A 27,249-nucleotide genomic window follows, 5' to 3' on the forward strand; every position below is an offset into this window, starting at 1 on the left:
ATAAATAACCGCACGCTCTTTTAATTTTCAATCACATTTTTTGAAAATTGGTTCCAAGATACAGTACAGCATCTTAGTGTTCTACACAACGCAAGCTGTCAGCAAAAGGTCAGAGGATCTTAGAGGGTGTAAAAATATATCTTAAATAAAATAGTTTCTATAGGAGAGCAAGCTGTGTTGTACATCTTTAGGTCCCTAGAACAAGTCCCAGAAGGCAGAGGCCTGGTTGTACAATCCACACACTAGAAAAGTTGGTTACATTCATGCTACAAAGTTAGAAAAGGTGGAAGTTTCAGATGATGGGGGCAGATCAAACCCAGGTGGTGGATACAGCAAGTGCCCGAACAAGTGCCCTGGATTTCCAAGTGAGGGAGCTCAACACTTCCCACCCACAAAGTCAGGAACTTTATAAGGACTCACCTTCCCAGAATCACTCTAGTTACTGTAACTCATTCCTTTCAATTGGCCAAACAGAACGACTTCGGGCAATAAAGGACGAGCTGGTTTATTTCTTTGTTCCGGTTTGGAGCAGGTAAGTCTGAGCTGCGTTTCCAGTGTTACAGACTAAGATCAAGACTGTGCCTGCAGTTGGAACAACAGAAAAGGATCATACTGTGGTCCGAGAAGCCAACTGCAGGACTCCCCTGGCCCTTTTTAATAATGAATTAGCCTATAAATGCTCGGATTACTGAGCACGACACAGCAACCGGGACAGTCGCTTCTCCACCCCGGGGTGAAACTCAAGAGCATCAAGTCTGGTGTCTATTTTAAGTGAAAACCTACAAAAAAACCCTGATTTGTCCACAACTTCCCCTTACAGGTCTTGCACACCTTTGGGGCAAATAACACAGAAGTTTTGCCAGCAAGATGCTGGTCAGAGCCACGTCTTGGAGCAGAACGGGCAGCGCGAAGGGATCCCGGGAGCTGGACGCAACAGCTGCATCTCGTACCAAAGGCTGGTACGGGTGGGAGGGATGAGAGATTTAAAATCGCTGTGTTGTTCTTTGTCCCCACCTTGTTCTGAGCATCACAGCACCGGGACTTACAACAACACAGCCCCCGTGCAGCCCCGCACCGCGCTCCGGGAGGATCTGAGCTCATCACGCGTACCCGTCTTTGCAAAGACGGCTCTATTTAATCAGTAGAAATTAAAATAATGCAAAATAACCACGTTAAACAGCGTCCAGAATATAAAACTTTTCATACTTTCTGCCCCAAAGGCAGCAAGCACTGGCCTTTCAAAAGCCATCTTTAAAATGAAGAGATAGTAGCAAAGTCCCTTAAATTGTTTAATATCCCAAATTACAAACCTTTAGGACTCATTTAATTTCTTACACCACTAAGATGGTTTATTTTCCACACATCACTCCTTTTTCTTTATTTCCAAACTACAGTTCTACTCCTGCACTAGTAGTTCTGCAGCATCAGGACTGCAAATACTCAAAGGAGATGTATATAAGCTAATTTACACTGTTTCTTAAATAAAATAATTTCTGAATTGAGAATACTTTTAATCCAGGAGAAGAACTGGAGAAGCCTCACACGCTACTCTACAGCATCCCGGCAGGAACGCGATGTTTAACACATACACACCTGCCCACCCCAACACCGTACACTCTCCGAGAAGAAAGTCAAATGCATGACAGGAGGGGCTTTGGAAAGGTAGGAAGGCAAAATGGTTGTAAAGATCTGCCTAAAACCAGCTAAATAGTGCAGTGAAATGCTTTTAAATACCACAGACACCTCCAGGGACTGGCAGCCAGTTTTATGAGCAGCTCCAAAGACGATTTCTAGCTGAGCTTTAGTGAACTGGGTGTTCCCAGCTGGAGTCCTGAGAGCTGAGCCTGGCCTAACCCCAGCACAGCCGCTGTCTGGATGGGCGCGGGGCGTTCGGCTTCTCACTTGCCCCTCTTGCCACGGCCTCTCCTGGAGGAAGGTTTCCCCGTGCCCCCCGTGGAGGAGCCGGCAGAAGACGCCACCGCGATGTTGATCTGTCCTTCCTGAATCTCCTGGCGGGTCTCAGCTGGGAGGTGATTGATTTTCTGTTGCGTCTCTAAGTAGAACATGACGTCCCGCAGCTGCTCCTGGATCTCGGAGATCTGCAGGTCCTTCTGTTCGCAGGTTTCCTTTAACACTCTCTCCTCCTCCTTGAGTTTGTTCTGCAGCAAGGCTTGATTCGCTCGCAAGCACTTGTTCAGTTCTTGCTCCTCCTTCAGCTCGTTGGAAAGCTTAGCCACTTTGTTATTCAGCTGAGAACACCTTGCAGAGAGAAGCACAGATCAGAAGAGTAGAGCACTGCACCAAGATCAAACACCACTGCAGCCTTCTGACCTCCATTCCTCGGGGCAACGGACCCCCAGCTGTCCCCAGACCCACCACCACCACCTGGAATTCAGTTTTCTGACAAAAAACAGGCAAGGGGAGGCAACGCAAGAAGACTCTGAAATCCCCCCAGGATTTTCTACCCAGTTTAAGGCTTGTGTGTGCGGTGTCACCTGCATGTGGAGTGGGACGCTGCAAAGCAGAATCCTTCCTCTGTCCCTCCAGCTGCACAACCCAGGAGAATCCTTTCCCTGACAAGTTCGGCAATTCCGCCTCGTACCAAAGGCCAACACAGGCAATGGGCAGGGTGTGTGTGGGAGCACGGGAGTGTAACACGAACACTCATCTGCAGCTTACGGAATAGGCACCGAAAAGGGCACAGAGATTCTGTGGGGTCCCTGGAGAGCTACGGGAGAGCTACGGGCAGTCAGGGGCTCCCAGTGCCAGACCCTGAAGATCCAGGCACTTGCTAAGATCTACATTTTTCCCTGCGCTGGGTGAGGTGCCTCCATTGAGCCGGTTTTCCTCTCTTTGGATGTATCCACCAATTGTGAGGCCGCCTGGCGTCTCCTTAGGGCAGGCAGAGGGGGATTACTGAGCGCTAAATATGCCGACCACGTCAAAGAGCCCCAAAGCCGCGTTCCGCTCAACAGGCACTTTCAATTTGTGAACACCTACAGAAACGAGAGCTTTTTTGAAAAAGATAAGCTGTGTTCTCAGTATACCAGTTTAAATAGCTCAAAATTGCCCAGGAATAGCAAGTTTTTCTTTTTTTGGATGTCAGCGCGCGGAGTTTTAATGGCTGCATGGAACTGAACCTGGCAGCGGTACCCACTTCCTTTCGACAGACTGCTTTTCTTTGAGCAAGTCATTCAGCCTCTGTTCCAGACTGTCACACTTCTCAATGGTCTCTTTAAATTTGGTCTTCATGTTGTTAATCTGTAAAAACAAACACACAGTCTCAAAGAGATCAAAGTTCTCTGCCCTTTCGTTATGACATTCATTTTTCCAGAGCGGTCTCTAGCCCTTGACCAATTACTATTATCCAACAGGCAAAAGCTTTGAGCAAAAAAGAAATCTAAGAAGCTGAATTTTGGTGCAGACCCTCTGCGTTTACAGTTTGCTGGACCCCAATGAAGGACCACGTTGCCGTGGAAGCTGCTCACACAGAAAAGCAACTCAGGCTGCAAATCTGTGCCAGGCACCCCATTGAAACAAAAGCTGCATCAGATCCTTAACTTCTCATTGAGTGCAGTTAAGCGTTCATTTAGCCATTCTCTCAGACTTTTGTGTCCGTCACCAAACTTAAATTTCCCCCTGAAGGCTTTACAATGTTGGGGTTTTGCTTATTTTAAATTAAACCTCAACTAAGTATGGTCGAAGTCTGAATATTAATGTGCTACGTTGCTCAGCACTGACTCAGCAACGTGTTGTCATAAGGCAGTGACCTACTGACACCGATATCTTACTCATGCAAAACGCAAGCACAAACACACGGCCGTCGGCTTCCTCTTCCCCTCCGCTTCCCACTCGAGGCTGCAGGAAACCAAGCTCTCCTGCTCTAGCCACTGCATAGAGCACAGCTACGTCTCTAATGTAAGACTCATGGGAGATTTATAGACAGAAATGCTTGTTTCCTCTGTATTAGCATCAAAAGTGTGCTTGCATGTAATGGAAAGAGGAATTTGAAGGAAAAACGCTTTCCTGGAGGAGCAATCTGGATAAAGGTCAGTGTCAGCACAGGTGGTGCCTCCACTGATGCCAGAGTCAATGCAGAGCAGGTTTTAAACCTTCCAGCCTTAATCACTGGATGTTTATGCAGCTGATGGTTAATTGGGGGAAGGAGCCTGAGCTCTGGTGATGGAACACACTGCACGGTGGCACCGATCCAAACAAGACTTGCCTGGAACAAGCGCCATGAATAAACTTGTAAGGACCTTTAAACATGAAACCACATTTGGGGCTCGTATCACAGTCCTTTCACTTGGAAGTTTCTTTGTGGATCACGTTTCCTGGTCGTGTGCAAGATTATTTTCACTGTATCTTTTCCTTTTATAGGGCTCTCTATAAGATTTCTGGGACTGTTCTTTAGACCAAGATCAATGGCCACTATTTCAACAGTCATAATCACTACTTAACTGCAGACACTAAATGGTTAATTAGAAGTCATGCAGAAAGTTCAGTTAAGGACTCAACCTTAAATCCTGAGTCACTTTAAGCCTAGTTGAAAAGATTTACATAGAATAAAAAGCATTAAAACATTCTCATTGGATTTTTGCTGGTGACATTTTAAAGCAGTCCTGCCTCCAGAATGCTCTATAGGACAAGACTCCGAACTTTTCCCAAAGGGTGATGAGGAGAGACAGGGGATCAAAAAGAAAGGGCAAATCAATATGCATTTGGAGCAGAGAGCCTGCTGCCACTTTCTGCAGCCGAGCAAATTAGAGTCATATTGTCTATGCTACACTAACCTTCTCCAGAGATACGTGTCAGCGAGACGGATGGCAGCGGCAGGCAGGGATCCTGCGGCAGCGCGGGCTTATTTTCCCCACTGCTGCCATTTCCTGAGCAGCACGTTTAAATCAACCTTCAATCTAGGTGGCAATCTACCTCCTTCCGCACCACTGAGCAGCAAATTGCTAGACCTGAGCGTCTAGATAAGGGCTACGTCTTGGAGCCAATTTTCTCAGCCGCCAGTGGAACAGCCGACGTGGGGCCACGTCACGCAACGCTCGGGCTGCGCGAGAGGCCGAACGGCTCCGTGTCCCGTTTCACGGCGTCCGGGGCCGCGTTTCGGCAGAATTTCACACACGGCCAGAGCAGAGCTCACCTCTTCAGCCGTATCCTTTTCTATTCGGACAATCTTGTTTTCCCAATAGATTCGCTGCGATTCCAGCTGGCTCGTTAGCAAATACGAGTACTATAAACACAGCAAACAGACCCAAAACAATCAGTTTTGCCATAAGGGCAGCTATGCTGATTAAGAAGCCCAAAGGGCTCCTATAAACAAATTGATTTAAGCAGATGAAATGGAGCATACAGGACATACTGAACATACGTGCACAGCAGATGTTTCACCAATTTGATTTCAAAAAATCAAATAATTTGATTTTTGGAAGTCTAGGATAGATCACAATGGCAAGGATCAAGTAAAAGTTCCACCAAGCCATAGGCAGCATCATGCCAAGAGCTTTTTAAAGAGGAGAGAGATTTTTCATTCTAGTAGCAATAAATCTCTGCAAGTTTTACACTCCACAGGAAAACGAAGCATCAACCGCTCCTGTCACGAGAGGCCGAGCTGCTGAATTCCCCATTCACAGCCCAAAACCCAAGGTAGGAGGGTAAATGCTCATATCGAGCTTCACTGGGAGAACATCTCTGGGAAAGCATCCTCAGCTGTGAATAACTATTCGCAGTTATTGTTCTCCAACGTGTGTGGCCCATTCCAATGTTATTTTGGCACCTGAACAAGGATATCTGCCTTACAGCCCGTCTTTTCCCTTCTGGTTCTGCAAATGGGTTATAAGAAGGTTGGAAAACATGACCATTTCTTATCATCAGGCTGGCAAACAGCAAATTACGCATTTACTACCGAATTAAACGTGTAAAAAGCCTTGAACAACCTCAGTAACATCAGAGCAGCAAAATACACTGTCAAAATCATTCTCTCCAAAAACATTTAGATCATAAGCTACATGGAGAGGTCTTAAACATCAGTCTCTCAGAAAAAAAAAGGGTTAAAAATAGCTGGTTTAGCATCTGAATGTTACTCAGAAAAGCAACCAAATATTTATTTGAGCAATAACCTTGCGAAGTCTGGCCTCTGTGGGCTGCTCCTCCTCAGATACCATTGTGTCTAATGCAGCTGAAATCAGGCTGCAATATATTTACTCAGTGGAGCGGTAATTTTGAGTTTCTCTCCTTCACCTCTCTAGCTGGGGCAGGAGAAGCTGCCCAACAGGTACGAAATAATCATTATCTGTTCAGGAGAAGGGAGCAGAGCAGGGCTGGTGTCAGACAAGCTTACGCTTCGCTGCATTGGCTCTGCAGAGCCAAGAAAAGGGTTTTTTGTTGTTTTTTTTTTTAAAAAAAGGCAGTAAAAACATCCTGCTTCTACATGAAAATGATTGCCTATGCACAGGGAGCAGGTCTGCTGCATCAGCTGATATCATTTCCCTGTAGTGGTTGCTGGATCTGAAACACTTCCACAGAGCAGCACAATGCAGAGCCCAACAAGCCAAAATATTTACCTCTAGTTGTAAGGCATCGATTTTCTCTTCCTGGCACATATCTCCCTCGCACTCATACTGAACTATCTTCCCATCAGTTTTACTTGCAACCAGTCGATGGACGTAGTTATCTGAAGAGAGAAAATTCAACCGCAGGGAGTTTTGGCTTCAAACACCCAGGTTGACACTTTCTGCAGCACAATTAACCGCGCAGACTGCTGCACCAGCACATCAGCACGGCAGAAAACCAACACCAGATGTATTTGTTATTTAGCAGACTTCGCACAGACACCTTACAGGATATTTATTACAACAGCCCATTCCCATACCTCAGGGCAAATTGATGGAAAGGGAACAACACACACATTCCACAGAGACTGCAGGGCTGCCCTGGTTCGTTACAGAATCATGTTCTCCCTCCTCCATCTGCTCCAGACCCAGAAAACTGCTATTAGAGAGGAGATGGATGTTCCCAAAGGACAAGGTATTAGTACAGATGCAAACCCCTTCATCTCTAAGTAAACTCCACCACAAATACTCTTCCTAAGGGGTCCTGAAAGGTGTTTCACAAACAAGGTCACCCTACAAGAGGGGAATGCGGAGCGTTTACCTCCAGCGTAGTCCCAGACTCTGTGGTTGGTCAACTGCATGGCGTAGGTGTGCTGGGTCTCCTCGAAGTGCTTGTAAGCGTGTCGGCTCACGTACCGCCCGCAGCCGATGTGCCCACAGATCAAGCAGATCCAAAGGTTCTGTCAAGAGAACAGAAAGTTCTGTACATACAACGCTGTCGAGTGGTGAGAACACGGGATCTGACACGGGTGGGCTGCTGATGCTGCGGACATCCAGTCGCTTCCTTCGAAAGCAAACAGCATTTGCTTTTCCCCCTTCCTCTTTGAAGCTTTGCTCAGCTGGAAGGCTGAGGAGAAGGAGGTTCCTGCTCATTCAAGCCAATTACAAGCCTGTGTATATTGAGAGATGAGCACAAGCACGGATGGAAGAATGGCCTCGGCTACCAAATGAACGAGGCACCTCAGCAAGACCACAAAAGCAAGAGCACAGACTAGAAGGGAACACCAAGTTCAATGTCAATATACCTGCGTGTTATTACACACATTATCACGCACACTCTGATCAGCTTATGGACTAATTCTTCTTTCTAAGAACCAGAAAGATTTGTCAGAACAGGAAGCCTGGGAGGTAAGATCCTAGTCCTGATTCCAACTCAAAAGGAAAGCACATTCACCACTGACTGGTAAACTCAGCCCCAAAGCAGCCACAGAATTAACCCCAAAAGCAACCAGAGCAGCTGTGCAGTCAGATCGAGTCTAGATCTCACTCACCATCCACCCACCTACTTACTTCTTGAACTCCGCACTCAAAACACTTGTTCTCTTCCACCGGCTCGGGCGTTTGGCAGTACCTGCAGACAGGACACCTGGAGGGCAATAAGCACCATGATTAGACACAAGGAGCTCCATCTTAATATCATGGTAATTAAAAGGAGAGCCAGAGACCTCAAAGTAAATGCCTTGTGCAGTGGGACACTCCCTATATGCCTGCATCTCCCAGTTCACATTTACCCCGCTCAGATTTGCCTCCATTCCACACAAGGCAACTGTTTTTAAGCCAGCAGGGGACAGGAGAACTAAGAACAATTCTTCTGAAGCCATTTCAGTCTCAGTTTGATCTGGTTTTGCTGCAGTCCAGGTGTAGAGAACATCTGCAACGCAAAGCCTCAGTGGGGCTGCCAGCAAGCAGAAAAAAGCCATGGCTGAGCTCAAGCAACACTTGTTTCAGAGAGGACAACTATCGTTTCTTTTTAAACGATACCACTGCACTGCCAGAAAGACAGACGAGCCGAGAGCAGAAGGAAACTTTGGCTGGACCCTCAGTGCTAGAAGCTCGGTGAGGGAGCAGAGTAACAGCCCCTGTGTCCTGCTGCCAGGACTGTTTATGTATTTTTCATTAGCTGCTGGATAAGCTACAGAAATATTCAAGGGAGGAGACTGTTGGATCGCAGTCAGCTTTCTACACAAATTGAGGCACTTCCAGCCTCCATGGCGCCTAAGCAAAGCGGACAGGGATTTTCTTTTATCGTTCTTCTAGACTGAGAGCATAAGTTCTGCTCAAACTGTATATTAGATATTTAAGTGCTATTTTGGATCTTGCTCTTACACCGGCTAAGTTCCGCTGCTTCAAATTTAAACCGGGTTTGATTTATGGGACAAAGCAGCCCGTAAACTTGAATAGCTACAAATCTGATTGACCTTACTGAGGTTCTGTTACTTTGGCTTATAAATGGTACAGAGACATGGTTCAGAGGTGCACTTGGCTGCGCTGGGTTAATGGTTGGACTCTATTATCATAAAGGTCTTTCCCAACCAAAATGATTCTGTAACTCTTCATCATCTCCCACCATCTGAGTAAGACAGTACAACTGCAGGGCTCCCAAAAACATTCCTAAGCTCCATCCGGATGCGCAGATCTCTCTATAGCACAGTCTCAGTTATGCCAAGGAAACAAATGATCAGACTGAGTGAAAAAGAGCTGTGTGTGCATCCAGTGCTGTTTGCCCCAGTGTTTTATCTTACGATATTTTAAAATAATCCACATTAACTCTACAATTCCCTTCCTGCTTTAGCAGTAAGGCCCAGGGGAACACTGTTCAGTTACTTTTGGCGGGGAGATTTCTCTCCGGGAGTCCCTTAATGGGAAAAAAAGAGCATTAGAACTTGCAGTAATTCCTGCCCCCACATTCTGATGAGCAGAACCAGTCTTGTCAGCATGTAAGCGCCACAATCACAATAGAGCTTTAGATGTGGAAATAAAGAAAAGCCTCTTACGTGGTGTCCTCCCAGCGCTGCAGACACTGGCTGTGGAAGCTGTGGTTGCACAGCGTGGTGAGGATCCCGTTCACGGACTCGTCCATCCTCTCCAGGCACACCGTGCACTTCGGGAGCTCTGTCAGGTCCATCACAGGCAGACTGGCTCCCTGTAAAGGAACAAGCAGAGACAAATTGCTCAGCACCTTCTAATCACCATCAATTAAACATCCACATCAAAAAAAGGCAAACATCTCCCCATTCGTGCCTCCACCAGGGTACACAAATGCTACAAAGTCATCATGTAAGTTTACACAGTGGTTAGAAATATTAAAAAAAACCAAAAAATAAAGTGATCCACAACATTTACAAGGGCACAACCAGGATCCTCATCACAGCACGGGCTCGGTGCAGCTGCTGCATCTGCCATCGGCCTCGCGCTGTTTTCTGGATTCACCAGATCAGCTCCACACAGCAGGTGGAGCTGAGATGCTGCAGTGGTGAGGAACGAAGCCCATGAACTCACCAGACAAACCCTCCCAAGAAGCAACAGCCCTGAAAGAGGTTTGGGTTGATGCACTTCAGCAGTTCTTGCAGCATTCTGTCCAGTTCAAGTAATCCTGTGAAAACTCTCTGAAGCGCAGGGAAAACAAAGCCAAACAAACTTACATCTTCTGATTTGAAGACTTCAGCCCTTTCCACGTACACCAGCTGGCAAACGTCCTCCTCTATGGAGTTGAACTGCCGGCCGTTGCACGCCATGTAAAAGCTGTCTGCGTCAGCCTGGGCACCAAACAAAGGAAACCAGGTAAAGAGAGAAAACTCACAGCTGATACGATCGAGGAAGAGAAATCTGCTGCATCGTCTCTTCTCCCTTATAATACCAGAGAAGATATTTCAAACAGCTCCTGCATCTCGCATGGGGTTTAGCGTCACCACTCGAAGACAAGAAGTGAAGTTCCCAGCAGCGACAGCGACCCTGATATTTGAGTGTTCAGCAGAAATAATGAATTTCCCTTCAGCATCTGTTTTGCCCTTCGTCAGCAATTTAAGTGCGTTTGCAAAGCAAATTGCAAACTACAAAAATGTGAGAGGCTGCAGCGCAGGACACCGAGACTTGTGTCAGGGAGAGGAACGATAATTTAATGGAGGGAGAGGATCCACTCCACTGGCCACAGTTCAGAAACGCTCTGAACCGTGCTCGAGAGTCACGTGCAAAGCAGAACCAAAAACAAACTGGCAAATAAACCACCCATTCTCCCTCAGTAACTTCCCCAAACCCTTCCTTTCACAAATGATCACACCAAATTGAGGCAAATTAGCTGAATGCCATATCCAGGGCATTCCTGCTCACTCCAGCCAGGAGCACAAAGGCCCATGAGATTTGCTTTTGCTACCTGCAGACGCAGCCAGTGGGGGAACGGTCTCCCCTCAGCCTCCTGTTCTCCAGGCTGAACCCACCAGGTGCCTCAGCCTCTCCACACCTGTGCTAAATATATTTTAAAATATGCTGCCAACAAGAAATAGGACAGTGAGAACATGGCAGACACCTGTCTCCAGGTCAAGGTGTGGGACTAATCCCAGCCAGCAGCCCCGGGAAAGCTCTGGGCACCAGGACAGGTCACTTTCTCCAAGGGTAAAGCGCGATTTTGTCTGACAGTGGGTTGGCGCAGCCAGGCAGCGCCCGGAACAGCAGCTGCGTGTGACAGTGCTGTCCCTGCTGCAGCACGGGGACTTCCGGCGCTTACCTGCGAGCTGAACTTGATCAGCACCATGTACTGGTTGGGAGTAGAATCTCGGATGATTTTCATATGCTCAATGACTTCGTAGAAAGAAGCCACGAACTTCATCAGGTCATGACTGGTCATGGTCGCAGGGACTGTGAGGATGCAGAGCATGGCACTGCGCCGCACGTCTTCCTTCAGAGAGGTCATCTTGCTGGGAAGAGAATGGGGACACGACCTCGTGTCGTTTCAGAGGACAATGGCAGAGCTGGATATATCACACTCCCAACAGCCGCAGTCACTGCAGTAACTTTTTTGTCAACCTTAATCTCCTTTTGCACGTTTGTAGATATTAAGGAGAAGCCAGGGGTTGCGGTAAGCATTGGAACTATTTCTCTGTAGCAACAGATTAAACTGGGCAGCTCTAATAAACAATGGTTTTGTCAGGAATAATTTTATATCTGTTTTTCTAAAAAAAACAGTTGAAGTTTGCAAGCCGCAGATGCTGAGAACTGTTCTTAGAACAAATGAGCAACATTTGTTACTATTTCAAATGCCCATTTTGTGTCTTCTGACACAATTATAGCGGAACAACATAGAACTATAATCCCTGAAATACGAGATGAAACCTCCCGCTTCCGACAGCTCCTCAGACCCGCCACCAAGACCCCGGAGATCACAATTTAATTCTGGAATCCCTTGAGAAGCTGCTTTCAAACGTCATTTTTTAGGAACCGGTGTATGTTTTGCGCTCTCACAGCCCTGGCGCAAGCCTTCCCCACCTGGGGCGGCTCCACCACCACCACCAGACACCGTCTGCCCTCGCGATGTGAGTCACCGTCCTGTTTGTTTGTCTCAGCTCACCGCCCCAGGGTGACCGACTCACCCTTCCGGGCTGCAGCATTACTCAGGAGCCCTGTACCCACCAGAGCTACAATTACTCAAGCGTTCTTACTTTGTTTTGTACAGATGCATAATGCCGTGAACAATTTCAACGGAGGGATTCCCGCTGAAGAAGGAAATCTGGTCCGGGAGCTGTTTTGAGGGCGAGTCTGGAGCAACCTCACGCTCTTTACTCTGATCGTCGTGTTTATTTTTGTCCTCGGCAGACGCAGCCTCTGAAGATTTTCGTCCTTCCATGCCAGCTTTTGTTTCATCTTTTACAAATCAAAAGTTTCCACATTACTGATGGCGCATCAGAAACGTCTGCTGTTCCCTACGCGCAGCCTGCACACACACCAGCACCCGAGGAGACAAATTAAAACCCCGGGAAGCAGCAGAACGAGACATTTCTCAGGTTTGCTGCTCCAGAGGAAATTCCAGTGTTACCGGACTCGGTGCAAGCCCCTGGCAGGTCCCAGCGCTGCGGATCCAGCCGGGCACAGGTTTGTACAGTGCCCAGTGGAACACAGAGCACTGGGGCTGGTTTGCTGAGCTGGGGCAAGGAGACCCCGGCAGCAGCGGCTGCTCCTCCTGCCCCGCTCTGGCAGCGGCTCCGACACTCGACACTTGAAGTTTCCAGCTTGAAACTTCCCCCGAGGGAATTTAATGTCTGAAGAGCTGAACAGTCAACAAAACACCAACCGGCCTGTGGCACAGCCCAAAGTAAGTTATATAATCAGAGAACCATTTTTGTTGGAAAAGACCCTCAAGATCACAGAGTCCAACCGTTAACCCACCCCTGGACATACCCCATATCCCTGAGAACCTCATGTCCGTCTGTCCAACCCTCCAGGGATGGTGACTCCAGCACTGCCCTGGGCAGCCTGTTCCAATGCCCCACAGCCCTTTGGGGAAGAAATTGTTCCCCAGATCCAACCTCAACCTCCCCTGGCGCAACTTGAGGCCGTTTCCTCTGCTCCTGGCGCTTGTTCCTGGGGAGCAGAGCCCGACCCCCCTGGCTCCAAGCTCCTTTCAGGCAGTTCAGAGATCAGAAGGTCTCCCCTCAGCTCCTGTTCTCCAGCTGAACCCCCAGGTCCCTCAGCCGCTCCCATCACACTTGTGCTCCAAATGAGCCCTTTCCAGCGCGGGTGATGTTTGCCAGCAAGAACCAGCAAAAGCCAGCTCCCCTGTCCAGACCCCAACACATCTCCCTTCACTTCTCTGTTTCCCAAACCACACGACTGACCGGACACCCCCAAACCCAGAACGTCCCTGCCACCCCTACACAGACACAGACCTCCCACCGCTGGGCCCTTCGCAACAAGAGTGGGTACGACCCCAGCCCCACAAGCAGCACCGCGCCCCCGGCCGTACCTGGCCGCGGCTGGATGGTCTCAATGATCACGTCGGTCATCTCCCGCCGGCCCAGGTGCTGGTGCAGAATCGCCGCCCGCTCGCCGGGGCCCTTCCCCTCCAGACAGGCCGGGACGGCGGGCGGGACCGCCCCGCTGCTCTCCGCCGCCATCTCCGGGGCTGCGCAGGGAAAGGAGGCGGCTGGGAGCGGAGTCCCGGCACCGGCACCCAGCGGGACACAGACCCCGGGGGCCTCGGGGGCCACAGGCAGGGCCCACCCGCCCCCGGGCGCCCCGGTACGAGGGCAGCGGAGCGGGGAGACTCACCAGCCGCGCTGTAAGCGAAGCCCAGGGGCAGCGGGGAGTGCTCGGCCAGCTCCAGCCGGATCACCACCAGCGACACGCTCATGGGCCCGGGCCGCCGCGCCCCGAGGAGCCCCACGGACACCGGGCAGCGCCGCCGCCTCCCGCCCCTCTGCCCTCCGACCCCGCCGGGGTCACGGCGCCGACGCGATGACGTAGAGGTGGCGGCGCGGCGGGGGACGGCGGCGCTAGGGGCTGCGAGCGGCTCCCGGCTGCTTCTCGCGAGGTTTTCGGGTGAGTTCTCGCGAGATGTGGGGGCTGGGGGGGCAAATGGCGCGGTGAAGTCCTGCCCTCTTCCTGGCAAAGCCTGGCCCAGGCTAGGCCTAAGGGGGCCGGGCAGGGAAGAGAGGATCCCTTCGTCCCTGCCGGGCACCCCGCTCCGTGCCCCGGCTCCACAAGGGTGGCTTCGGGGCTGAGGGGTGGGGCACTGGGGGTGGAAGGGGGACAGTGCCTGGACGGGCCTGCACCGGAACGACAGGCCCGTTACCATGGCAACGCAGCCACGCCGCAGGGGCCGGGCTCCATCCCTTTAGGCCGTGGCACCTCCCAGAAAAAAACAAACAAAAACCAGCACACCAAACACCCCCCAAAACACAAACGGACAAAAAATAAACACTTTTAAACTTTCCCCTCACACTCACCACACTAGTATCTTGCAGCTCAGTTGCCAGGCATTTGTATGGTTAATGCTTAAATAAATGAAAAGACAGCGTGGGCCTGGAAATAAGGACTTTGCTTCAAGGCTTAGAGCTGTCCATGAAGGATAAAGGATACCCCTGGATAACCGAGATATAGCCCCTCTAACGCCCTCAGCATTGCCTGGATTGTGGAAAAGGAGCCATAGCAAGACTGACTCCGGGGACACCCGGATCAATAGACAAGCAATGAGAATGCTGCAAAAATAGAGTCACTTTGCAAACTTTTGCTATGACAAGCGATCAGGAGTGTGGGTGTCAGTGAGTGGTCAAATTATGTTGGACCTGAAAATGTGAAGGGTGTAAGGACCCTGTGTAAAACCACAAACTGGCTGGGACACTTCATGTGCATGAATAAATGTTCACCCTCGTAATTCCACGCTTTGCCTCCTAGCCTATCTCCTCAGGCCCGTTGTGAATTTTCTGCAGGATGTACCTGTGGAGCTTCGCCCGTGCCCCTCACCTGCTCCGTGCCAGGACCCGGCAGCATCCGAGGGGGTTAATTTGGCGGTGGCGGTCGGGATGGTGCCATTATAAAGCCGTGATCTTTGAGGCGAGCGGAGTTCTCCTCCCGTCCCCTCACAAGACAGCCGCGGGTGTGTATTCTCCTTTCTCATTTGCTCCTGTTGTTTCTGTGTGTGGAGGGGAAATAAATTTCAGGTGTCTCTGCCAGCTGCCTCTGGTTCTGGGAAGAGATTCAAGAACTTGCGACGATGACCATGGTGCCCTGTTGTGCCATCAGAATACTAGAACTGGCAGCAACTGGCAACCACGCTGACAGCTCCAGATCAGGGTCTGAACCTGTCTGGTTGGGAAAATGTCCTGTAATGACACCGGCTGGTGCCACCCAACCTTGTTACCATCCTTCAGGACATGTTAGGAACTCCGTGTTTTCATCCCAAGGATACCACACCAAAACCAGAGCTTTTAGTTGAGGAAGGACCCCAAGTTCTTCTGTCTGTGTCTGGGTAAATTACCCCAGTCCAGCATGTTGGTTCTCATGAGAGCTGGTCACTGTATCAGACCTCAGAGGGATTTTAAGCTGATTTCCCAGTCCTGATGACACCACACATGCTCTCCTGCTTTCTTACTTTTCTTACTTTTCTCTATGTAGACTGGGAAGCCCGGAATTGTGTTCCAGCCGGCACCATCCAGCAAGCTCTGCTCTCTGGAGGGGAAAATAGTCCCTCGCTGAAGTACGGAAGAGGAGAGCTGACGAGCGCGGAGTTTTTGCAGGAGCTGGGACAGCAGTGCTTTGAGATCGTAAGCCGACTCCCCCTCCTCTCTTTGTATTTCCTGACTGCAGGGAAACAGGATCCTACAATGTGGAGGTTCAGAGAGGAAAGAGGGGCTTTTAAAATAAATCCTTTGATAGAAGGGTCTGGAATTACCATTCATTTACCGTTGCTGTCTGATCTGGGCAGACTTTTCACTGCCTTCAGCATTCTGGTACCCAGGCAGGCTGGTCAGCTGCATTTGCCTTCACTTCCACCAGCCTCTTCCTGCATATTTCATAACTTTTTTTCTTTCAACACATGTCTAGAATAAGCCAAGATGAGAAGTCAGAGAGTCAGAGATCAGCTGAAAGGCTTTGGCTGTTAGTTCAGTCATGAGCACACTGAATGGATGGAGACCATGGTCTCCGAGAAAGGTCCTTAAGATCAGCAGAAGCTCCTCCACCACAGCTCCAGGACCACAGTGCAAGAATAATCTTTTGAATAAAGAATTTTTGAAACAGCTCAGTCTAAAATATAGATTCCTTTCCTGCCTGCTGAGTAGTAAAGCAGTATTTTTCTGTAACCTGCTGTGACTCCATGGCAGGCACAGTCCTAGTGCAGTTCTCTTTCCCAAAATCAGCTTTTTATCTCTCCTGCTGCTCCTGTAGAATTAGTAACGTGGGAACACTTGTTTATTTGGTCTAAGCAATTTAGCTGGGAGATTCACTGACTGCCTTCTGCTGCCAAAGGCAGTAGGACAACAAAATAAGATGATCAGGCAACCCACCTACCCAACCACTCTTATCTTCCTCCCTGTTTAAAAATGGCTAATTATCATTCTTGGGGGTGTCTCTCTGGTTTCTTAGGCAAATGTCTGTGTTCCAGTGGACTCTTTTCTATTGGATTTAATCAGAAATGAGATGATAAAACAGCTCCCCATCATGGCAGAAGCAGTACAGTGTATCCGTGCAGAAGGTCTTAAGACAGCTCTTCTAAGCAAGGACCTCTGTCTGCTGCGTGGAGGGAGCTTTCTGCCCCTTGAGGGAAAGCACTTTGATGTGGTAAGCCTGGATGGATTCCAAAATGCATTTCTGTAGCTAGGGCTATAGAAAGCTGCAACTGAAATTCTGTATGTGTGGGTACCAAATGAATGGCAACCAGCAGCACCTAATTAGGCATAAATGTAACAGTCTGCAAAAATGTTTCCTGGCATAATTTGTGGTAGTGACTGGGCCTGGAAGAGGGTCTGAGTGAGTGGCAGGTACTTGTGCATTTGAAAATTCATTGCAAAATGCCCACACGACCACAAGGGTACATGTAACAAGCACAGGTAGCCATGTCAGTAAAGGGCTTAGAAGCTGGAACATCATGCAAGAAATAAATGTTATTAGCCAGTGCTCCTGCTTGCTTTATATTTAATCCTTACTCTTTTAAAGCTTGTTTCATCCCAAGGAATTGCAAAGCATCCCCCATATTAGAAAAATCCCACTGTCCCAGCATGCCGACCTGTTGGCGTGAGTGCTGATGGGGAGGCAGAGACCTCGCTCCCGTTTTGCTTTTGCAGAGACGAAGCAGAAGTTTAGCCATGGACCTCCAGGCTGGTTCGAGTGGCTTCACTTTAACAGGCCTTTAACTCACCTCAGTATAACAGAAAATTTGCATTTTTGTGTGCCCCAGCTCACATCTTTGAATTTCAGGAATTTATTCGTGACTTGAGTTTGTTTTATAGCCTTGACTGAGACAACAAAATATGCAAAGAAGAGTCATATCAATACATTTAAAACCTGGGACTGTTTAAAGTCATCTTGTCAACAATATGTCATTATCGACTCAGCTTCCTGTGCATTGCCCTGGTGACACTGGTGCCTGTGAAGTTCTCGCCGTGGAGCGATGCTCCGTTGGGATGCTCTGTGGTACCTTTCATCCCACACTGTTTCAAAGCACTTTAATAACCACGGCCTATCCGGTGTCATCGCTCCTGCGGTGCGGCTCTTCTGTAACAGCAGGCAACAGCACCGCACAGTAATTAGTGGGAAAAAACCTTAATTGAATGCGGATTTCCATTAGGATTGGCTTTTATGTCTATCTAATAGATTCATTTATATTCCTAGAGTGTTTATCAGCGCAGGGGTGAAACACTATTTGAATTTTTTATGGTTGTGAGGGCAATGTGAGTATTCAGAGACTGACTCGAGACTTTTTTGATGCAAATTTGGGGCAGGTGATTATGGCCAACAGCTCCGCGGCTGCGCAGATTGCTTTGGCGTGGCTGGTAGGTGCGGTGGCCAGGACTCCGCTTCTCCAGATCGTTTGGAAGGCGCTGCGATCCAAGGGTTTCTTGGACAGCATTGAGCAGTTGATTCAGCACCACCTGGGACATCCAGTGTCTCCCACATTGTGACATCTCCTTGGATATCTTCCATCCAAGGGCTGGCTGATCCTGTTTAGCTCATCTGAGCTGGCATAGCCACAGCCAAAACCAATTGTCACCCACGCCGTCACTGGAATCACATCCTGTCCAGCTCTGTCAGCCCTCCATCCCCGTGTCCTTTACTTCACATGTTATTTAGACCGTCAGTTTCTTTTCCACCCTCCATTTCCAACACTGCACAGATGTTTGTGGTCACAGTCAGCACATGCATAATCCATTTCTTGTTGCCTAGATGGTTGACTCTTATCGGGAAGGAACGTGCAAGCCAGATCCTCATGTTTACCAGCTGTGCTTGGAGCGCTTGGGCATTCAGCCCCAGGAATCCATCTTCCTCGACAGCAGCAGCCAGAACCTAAAAGCCGCAGCCCAGCTTGGCATTAAAACAGTGAAGGTACAAAGTAAAGCAACCAGGTCAGCTTGGGGTATGGTTCCTGTGTCCAGAAAATGTGTTTGAGTTGAACAGCTCAAGGTTTTCAGTCACAGTGGCAGACTCGTGTTACCAAGCCTTTTGTTTCACCTTGTCCTTATTCCTACAGGATGTGGTGAGGTTAAAAGGGAGGATTTCTGGCAAAGTCTGCACTGGCCTGTTTCATCCACAGCCCTAAACACAACAGGTGGTGTAACCTCAGAGAAGTCACTTCTCCTTTATGGACCTCAGTTCCCGTTAGAGAACATCCCTATCCCTAAGGTTGAGACAAGCACATCCATCAGATGTGAGAAAATAAGACATATTTAATACATTTCTAGTAGCTCTGAGGCTTCATGGATGTGTCAGCTGGTGCCTGACTGGTTAACCCCCAGGCTTTGGAGACAGTGAGCACAGGGTTGTACTTCAGCAGGGGAAAGGACAAGGGTGAGACTGGTGGGACGAGTGACCTCTGCTCCCCTGTGCCTCAGTGGATCAGTGCTGTTGGACTCACAAACAAATGCATCACAAGTGTGCAGAGCTCTCTCTTTCCCAGGCAATTTTATCTTCTGTCACCCAGCGTTTCTCTCTCTCTCCTGCTTGCAGGTCGATGATCCAGGAGCAGCACTCAAAGAGCTGGAAACCCATCTGGGTTTTCCTTTGCAAGGGTTTGTTCCATATACTCGTGCAGTGAGACCAAGCATGGAAATCCCCAGAGAGAATCTGCAGAAGTACCTTGAAAATGTTCTCAGCGATGAGGCAAAAGGTATTGCAGTGCTTTTTGCTCTTCAGCCTGAAAGCTTGCATATTCTGGAGCCATTGGCTCTTTCCATCGTATGACAGATGGGTTGAAAAAGAATATTAATGAAAGGCCCCTAATCTCCAAGCAAATGTTGCGGCTGTTGAGGTTTCAGTGATCTGCCACTGTTTCCCAGAAACGGGAAACAACATTTTAGGACTTCCTTACTTGGGAGGCGTTGAGGACAAGTTACTAAAGAGATGCCAAGAATATTCCTGTCCTGTGAGCCATCTGTGAGCGATTCCCATGCTCCCCAAAGATTTGGGACACAGGAACAAAGTGTAGGTTCCTGATTGCTGCAAGTGAGATCTCAGACCCAAGCACAGGAAGGGGAAGTAAAATCTGGAGAAATGGTGATAAATAACCCAGCTCCTGCTTCTGTCTGCTGACCCTCTGCTCTCAATGCCCCAGCCCCACTCGTGTTACGGCAGTTTGGCCATGGACAGTCCACCCGGACCTACTGCGTCAAGTTTGGTGATCACTTGCTGGTTGTGAAGAAGGAGCCCTGTGACCTGTGGTGTCCCTCAGGTCCTTCTGTTGGCAGGGAATACAGGTGAGAAGGAGCCGTGCTCCTCGTGGCAGCTGCCTGGGGAAGCTTCTTGCGGGAGATTCCAAACAAGCCCATCCAAGGGCAGAGATCTCCGCCTCAGCAACAGAGCACCAGGACACTTTTGGGGAGGCTGATGTGACGTCCCTTTGCATTTTCGGAGACTCAGGGCTCTGGGCCTTGCAAAGATTTTGGTGTGCTGCTTTCCCCTACCCCCAGCCATGTTAGTTTAGTGTGTTTAAATCCCAGCACAGGACTCTTTCTTTGCCTTATGCGTCTGCCTAGCAACAAAGCAGTTCTAATATCGATTCCCCGGTGCCTCTGTGCTGACACAGCTCTCTGGCTCGCCCTGGCAGGGTACTGAAGGCACTCGCTGAGGCTGGCGTTCCTGTTCCCACTGTACTTTCTCTCTGTGAGGACAGCAGGTAATCTTCTCCCTCAGCTTTCACTCTGTGCTTGACAGCTTCAGCCAGATTCCCCAAAGACAAGGAGAGGAAGGAATAAGGGGCTAGACCTCACAAAGTACACCAGCCTAATTAGCGTTTGCCCTCCTCAAGTAGCCTCTAGAAGTTCAAAGGACAGCAGCACTTTTATTTGGCTTGATTTGGGGTTGCCCTTATTTTAGCAATTAATCAAAATGCTGTCTTCCTTTGAAAAGCCACAATAAAACAGTGTCATAGGGCTTCCTGCTGACTCAGTATGCTCAGGTTTCCCATAAGGAGGTGATTTTTCTAACTGCCAGACCTCAGACTTGCCCCAAAACCTACAGTAGTGACAGCAGCAAGTCCACAAGCCGAGCAGCCCGTGTAGCCCTCAGCCAGCGCTGCTGCGCTCGGGTCTCTGCTGGCTGCGGTAACAAAGCCTCTGCACTGCAGTTAAATGCGTGTCCACCGCTCGTGGTGTGTGCGAGCAGTGTGACAGCCCCGCTGCAGAGCTCGCTGCAGGGGAGGCAGGGAGATGGTTGGTGCTGTAGCCAGGCTGCAGGTTGCTCCCTGGGGCTGGATGTCCCTTCCTGGGGCTGGAGGTCACTTCTTGGGGCTGGAGAGACAGGGACTGGTGATACCACAGCTGTTTGCCACTGGCTGGCAGTCTGAGTTGAGCTTGAGCCCAGTGCTGTGGAGGCTGCTCTTCACCTTGCCATGCAGGTGAGATTTGAGGGGTGGCAGGTAGCAGGATTAACCTCAAACCCACGAGTTCCACCCTGCTCCCCCAGCACCCTCGGCACACCGTTTTACCTTATGGAGCACTGTCCTGGCCGTGTCTACAGTGACATCTCCCTCCCTGCGCTGCAGCCTCACCAGCGAAGGGGTATTTATGCTGCCATGAGTCAAGTCCTCTCCCAGATTCACAGCATAAACCTGAGAGCAGCCAAGCTGGAGGACTTCGGGAAGCATGGTGAGAGAAGGCTGCATGTCCTTTGTCCCCTGGAAATCACAATGAAACCCTCAGAGCTTTTCTCAGCGTGCTGGGCTGAGATCTTCTTGGCTGTTTGACTTTTTCTGCATGCAGCTTTTATGCATCTTTTTTGAAGCCTCTTTGTGCCCATCCCTCTCCCTGAGAGCCCTTGTTTCTCTGTTACAGGTAATTACATTCAGCAGCAGGTTGAGACCTGGACAAAGCAGTATCGAGCTATGGAAACTCACATTATCCCAGCCATGGAGAGACTCATCGAGTGGCTGCCTCTGCATTTTCCTGAATCTCAGAAGACAACAGTCGTGCATGGGGATTTCAGGTACCACTTGGCTGACAGCACTGCCCTGGAACACATCCCAGGTGGTAGAGAGGGAGAGTGTAAAGGATTATTCAAATTCCAAGTAGATGCTGAGTTGAGCTGGTGCAGCAGCTACTGAGCAGCATGACAGCTGGGCTCTGGCTCTCATCAGCATCCCCCAGGTAATGCGACCTAAAAGGCCACAAAAACCCTTCACATCTTTCACCTCATATTTTCCCCGGTGTTTATCTGCCTACTGATCCATGGCAGCTTCAAGCAGGGAAACTGGGGCAGGAACTGAAAACCTGGACTCCTGATGTCCGATTCCAATCTCACAGTTTCTTCACCCAGCCACTGCAAACACTGGTCTGACACTGGGGGATCATCAACTGCATCTGCAATACTCAGAAATCAGCTGATGTTTGCTGCTTAAAGAGTTTGAGTGGCTGGTGAGATGCTGCAGGGAGTGTGGCAAAACCTGCCAGTGTTACAGGCGGCGCCATGCAGGAGCGTGGTGGCTCAGGACAGAGATGAGACATGTGCCTTGGAAATGACCAGAAGATCCCCCTGGACAGTGACTTGCCCGCTTCACTTTTTGGCTAGCCTGTCCTGTAACATCTGCTAATGATCGAAAGCCCTGAATAACTTGGTTTCATTCTTCAGAGCGCAGTTCAGTTCATCATTAACCAGCGAGTTCACTAGTGAGTAATCTCTGTCCTCTCTGACCTTTGCTTGCATAAATTAATATTTCACTTGTGCAGCTTCCCAAAGGACTCAGCAATTTTTGTACAGAGTGAAGAGCACTGGAAAGCACCTGCTGCTGCTGAACACTGAGATATTTTCCTCTCTCTTGAGACTTTTCTGATCTCTTTTTCCCTCTGATACAGGATAGACAACCTGGTCTTTCACCCAGACAGGCCAGAAGTCCTTGCTGTCCTTGGCTGGAAGCTCTCAACCCTGGGAGATCCCATCTCTGATTTGGCGAATAACTGTATGGCCTTCTTCCTGCCACCTCACTTTAGTGCACTGAGAGGTACAGAGAGCAGCAAAGTCACATCTGACACACACACACAGAGGAACTGGAGTTCAGAAACGGATTAACTCCTGCCCAGAGAGCTCAGCTGAACAGTTGGGCTCATTGCAGCTGGAAAGGGCTGTGGGTCTCCTGCCATATTCCCTGCTCTGCCCTTTCTCCTCTCCATCCCTCCAGGGCAGAAACATCTTTCTGAACGTGCAGAATGTGCCCACAGTTGCCCCATCCCCACTTTGTCTCATTTCTGCCACCCATTTGGCAGATACTTTGCCATGAGCTCCCTGTGCCGGTTGGTATCATCACCGGTTGGTACCATCACCCTGTTCATGCACATGGACTTTTGCTGGCAGTCCTGCCAGGGATGTCCCCACACAGAAGAGCCCTGCTTCACAGCTTGCAAAACTGCCTTAAAGATGAGTTTGGATCATTTTCCCTCTCACTTCAGCTATAAAGCAGGGGAACTCTTTTGGGTGGGAAAGAGCCAGCCCAGAAGGGGTTTGTCCACAAAGTTAAATGTTTGTTAAAAAAAACCAATATAGGGATAAACAGAGAGGAAAATTACTCCATTGTTTAGGAGGAAAATCCAGCAATCACTGCTTTCACAAACTCACCCCAATGAAGAAAACTGTCCTGTATATGTTTCACCTGAGTGAAACTCCCACAGCAGTGGTGGAGGTGTTGGAGGGGTGCAGGTGTCTCTGTTGCTCCACAGCTGTGTGGCTCTGCCGCAAATGTCACTACATCCCTAGAAACCCCTGAGCCCCTCACCATCTGCTGCTTCACTGTTGCCTCTTTGCATCTTCCAGGCTTGAGGACATGTGATTTGCGGCACCTGGGAGTCCCCACAGCAGAGGAGTATTCCCAGATGTACTGTGACCACATGGGAATGGAGCTGCCTGAGAACTGGAATTTCTACATGGCCTTTGCCTTTTTCCGACTGGCTGCGATGCTGCAGGGACTCCACAAATGCGCTCTGGCAGGTGAGGAGCCCAACCGCGGGTCTCCAGCACAGATCCCTGAGCACCGCGGTGGGGAGAGCTCTCACACCAAATGGGGAGATCAGACCGGCACCATGTGCTCCAGGGTTTGACACATCCTGGGAGCTCCAAATCCCAGGTGCTACAGCAAAGAGCAACGTGTCTGGCAGCCTGGTGCTTTCAGTGTAGAGCTCTTATGGGAAATAAGGGCTCAAAATGAGAGATCTTGGTTCACCTCTGTGTTTGGAGCTGAGTGAAGTGGGAGCAATCATCCAGCAAGTTATTGCTCCATGTAGGCAAGAAGGACGTGAACAGGTCCTGTGACACCCAGAGCTGCCTCCCTGCTCCAGCATACGCTCTGGAGGGTGTGAGGCTGCGTTCTTTAGTCAAGATGTGTCCTGTAAACACAAAATGGGAGCATACACATGGCATTTCCCCAACAGCTGCTTTTTGCTGGATGCGTGGTCTGGGCTGTTGCTGTTTGTGCTGCCCGGAGGTTGCTGTGTAGTCACTTTCCTTTCATGGGGGAACTGAGCAGAGTTCAGAGCTCAGAGCCGTGTCCTACAGGTGGAGCTCTCAGGCTTTCAAACTAAGCCCCACCTTGGAAGTGAGACTGGAAAGCAGGGGGGTGGTGTGAACTCAGTGCTGTTTATCTGCATACAGCAGGTCTGGCCTGGGATTCTTTATGAGAGCAAAACAAAACGTTATTTTCCTATTCTTTAGAGAGGAGTCTTCTCAAGTCCTGCTGGGCTGGCCCAGACAAGGGCACATGGCTCCGTTTGGGATGTGACTAAATAACACAGGCTTTTTCAAATAAAGATGTCCTGTTCTCTCGTCCCCAGGGATGCCAACCCCAGGTGAAAGCAGCCCAGAGGATACAGAGTTTGTGGCTGACCTGGCTTGGGAATTCGCCATAAAAGAAGGATTCCGTGTGTTTGACAGCCTCCCCTCCACTTCCACAATGAGCAGATTAACACCAGCCAAGCTGTAATCGCTGGTGCTGTTCCACCAAGGTCCTGACACCAAAGCTAGTGGAATTCCCACACCTGCCAGCCCAACGATCGCTCATTCCCTTCCCCTGGCAGCCTTGCTGCTGCCTTTGTGTTGGAAAGGCAAAGTTAATGCTCTTTAATTTTCCTTGGGAGGTCCCTCAGGTAGGGCAGGGAGCTCTTGCACCTCCACAGCTTCCTTCCTTCGTGTTCTCTTTGCTGCTCCCCCTGGCAGAGGCTGTCCCTGCAGATATCCCCATCACCAAACAGTCGCCTGCCCAGTGATAAGCTGAGTGTGATCATGCCCTCGGCAGCACAGGATCCGGGACGGCACTTGGACTTTGGCCCTGCCACTGTCCTGGGCTCTCCTGTGCAGAGCAGGTGCTGCTGCAGCCCTGAACCCTCAAAAATGAGCGACAGTGACCACTCCTGGTGTGGTGGGGAGGAAGCAGAAACCAGCTACCAAAGTGACTCGTCCACGGTTGTGTGGTGGGTCAGTGCCAGAGATGGGGGGAGCATCAAGTCTCAAACTGGAGAGTTTTAATTGTGTCTTTTCCTTCAAGGCAGGTCAGGTCAGTCCTCAGGTATCAGGACACCCAGGTCCCCTGCCTGGGCTCTGCAAACTGGTTTCCCTGTGTTTCCAGTTCCTGGTGCTGCTGGTGGCCCTGGTGCGGATCGGTGTGGCTGTGGCTCTGTGCTGGCTGGTGCTGCAAACAGATCTGTGGGGAGTGGTGTCCTAAGTAATCATTCACAGAGCGCGTCATGAAAGCAAACATCCTTATCCTTGGGTTGCTACCAAGATTATATTCTTAACGAATTCTAGTGACATTATGAAATTCTAGAGGGTTATTTAACTGCCTTTCAGCTGCCAAAAAAATAATCCTATCTGTTGTTCAGCCCTTCAGAAACATTTCCTTGTGCTCTGGCAGAAACCAGCACAGACAGCATTGCAGGGTGCTTAGCGGCTGATCTGCTGGGAAGGTGGAAAAGCCGGGAAGCAGCAGATCTGGGGAATCTGAGCATTGAGCAGATCTCCTCACCCTTCTTCCCACCACTCGTCTTCAGAGCTGGGAGAGAGTCACCAATCGTCAGGACTGCCGCACTGTCTCTACTCCGTGCCTTGGGCTTGTGGTGGAGACACTGCTCCTTGTCTGGGGGAGCAGAGAGCCCCTCATCCTGCCACCTCCCCATCCACCCCACTGTTCTTTCCCTTGGCACTGTCCCTGCACGGTCAGCCTTTGCTGTGGAAGGGTATTGTGAAATTCAGGGAGGAGTCTTGCTGTTTGCAGTAGAAAGATAACGCAGTGAAGTGTTAAACAGCCAGATAGCCCTGGCCTGGGACTGTCACTGTGCTCAGGAGCTGGGCAAGGGCCAAGGGAAAGGGCCTGCCTGCTCCGTGCCAGCTGGCACCGCAGGGGCAGAGGGAGGTTCGTCCCAGCGAGCTTGGCAGCAAGAAGTCCTTGGCTGAGGAGCTCTCGGCTGAACGAGGCAGCATCTTGGCTGATCTGGCCACATCCCACATAGGGAGCCAGCAGACTTTGCACATTGGTCCCAAGGGCTGCCTATCCTCACAGTTCTCTGGGGAGATCCTCTCTGAGGTTGCAGAGCAAAGCTTAGTTTCTCTTTCAGAGCAAGCACGAGTGTGTCTGGCCAAAGCACGGGGCACAGAGCTGCGCTGCCAGTGTTGTGCAGCCTTTCACTTGCCCCGCGTGGGCTTTGGTCTCAGTCTCACACAGGTCTCTGGAGCAGATCCCAACCTGGTGTGTCCCTCTGACCTGAGCCCCATGTCCAGCTGAAGGTCCCACGTGGTTCACAGGACAGCACTCTCCAAACCAGAGCCTCGGACGTGAGACTCAACCAGCCACTCCGGTGGGGGAGAAGTCACGCTCACAGCAGCCTGGCAGCTTCTGAATTTCCATGGTGTTTGCTATTATCTTGTATCTGGGCTCAGCACTTTTATTGCCAGGCTCAATCGGTGTCAGGCAAAACCCACCCCTGGATCACGAGGCCATCAAGCCCAACCTCCCAGCGGGGAGAGTTGGTCAGGTGGGGGTGCAAGACTTGATTTTGAGAATAAAGATAATGGAGCAGGGCGTCTCTCCTCCTTCAGCGCAACACCCCCAGCTGCTTGCAGGCTCTAGAAGGGCTTCAGTCAGTGGTGCAGGAACTGAATCAGGTCCTTGAGGACTCCTGGCTTCAGGGGCAACTTTGCCTGGCCCCTGGAGTTATGAGGAACTGGGAGGACTCCAGTGTCCCCTGACTGCAATGGATCTCCCTGTGTTTCTTTGGGGAGAAGAGACCAGCAGCGAGGAGAGAACAATTGGGAGTTCCTGGGCTCCTAATGGGTAATCTTGTATTAAGTCAATATTAAAGGGATGGGCATACTTCTTTGAATTCTTCTCCAGTTTCTCTGGTGCGGTGCAGCCTCACAGCCCACTTTCTCAAGGCCACGTCCATCTGCCCAGGATGGCCACCACATTCCTGCTCTCAGGGGTACAAGGACCATGGCACTGTAGGGAAACTGTAACCTGAGCTTGGGTTTCTCCCAGGCTCCAGGGTGAAATTCTACCTACACACCCTGCATTTGGCTCTGCTGTGGAAGGGGCAGGGAGCCCATATCTGAGCCTGGATCTGCCTGGCCTAGACTGCTGGGATGGCTTCTGAGTCAGCATCTGGCCTTTGCACCTCCCACCATCTCATCTTTCAGGCCAGGCTCAAGCCCAAGCCTTTATTGCCAGGCTTAGAGTTTG

The 27,249-nt window shown here is 50.1% G+C and overlaps 2 protein-coding genes across 7 annotated transcripts; one reads left to right on the plus strand and one right to left on the minus strand.

Moving 5' to 3' along the window:
* Window positions 1–18: 18 nt before the first annotated feature.
* Window positions 19–13,902, minus strand: BRAP (BRCA1 associated protein). The gene is made up of 12 exons (XM_065033520.1): window positions 13,659–13,902; window positions 13,354–13,512; window positions 12,053–12,254; window positions 11,122–11,311; window positions 10,043–10,156; window positions 9,395–9,543; window positions 7,911–7,986; window positions 7,162–7,300; window positions 6,573–6,682; window positions 5,153–5,242; window positions 3,158–3,261; window positions 19–2,259 (listed from the first exon to the last, which is right to left on the minus strand). The coding sequence occupies exons 1-12, from the start codon at window positions 13,738–13,740 to the stop codon at window positions 1,899–1,901; spliced, it is 1,776 nt and encodes a 591-aa protein (XP_064889592.1). The 5' UTR covers window positions 13,741–13,902; the 3' UTR covers window positions 19–1,898.
* ACAD10 (acyl-CoA dehydrogenase family member 10) lies at window positions 13,789–26,893 on the plus strand. Of its 6 annotated transcripts, none has more exons than XM_065033510.1 (13): window positions 13,789–13,928; window positions 14,784–14,985; window positions 15,504–15,652; window positions 16,473–16,667; window positions 18,270–18,428; window positions 19,050–19,209; window positions 19,654–19,795; window positions 20,146–20,214; window positions 21,003–21,184; window positions 21,371–21,521; window positions 22,388–22,533; window positions 23,340–23,513; window positions 24,353–26,893. In XM_065033510.1, the coding sequence occupies exons 2-13, from the start codon at window positions 14,820–14,822 to the stop codon at window positions 24,499–24,501; spliced, it is 1,842 nt and encodes a 613-aa protein (XP_064889582.1). In that variant the 5' UTR covers window positions 13,789–13,928; window positions 14,784–14,819; the 3' UTR covers window positions 24,502–26,893. The 6 variants fall into 6 exon arrangements, with proteins under 6 accessions (XP_064889582.1, XP_064889583.1, XP_064889580.1 ...); XM_065033508.1 differs by having other exon boundaries at window positions 13,791–13,928; window positions 14,819–14,985; XM_065033511.1 differs by lacking the exon at window positions 20,146–20,214.
* The last annotated feature ends 356 nt before the right edge of the window (window positions 26,894–27,249 follow it).

This window comes from Columba livia, chromosome 17, assembly GCF_036013475.1.
Source record: "Columba livia isolate bColLiv1 breed racing homer chromosome 17, bColLiv1.pat.W.v2, whole genome shotgun sequence".
Lineage (NCBI taxonomy): Eukaryota > Metazoa > Chordata > Aves > Columbiformes > Columbidae > Columba > Columba livia.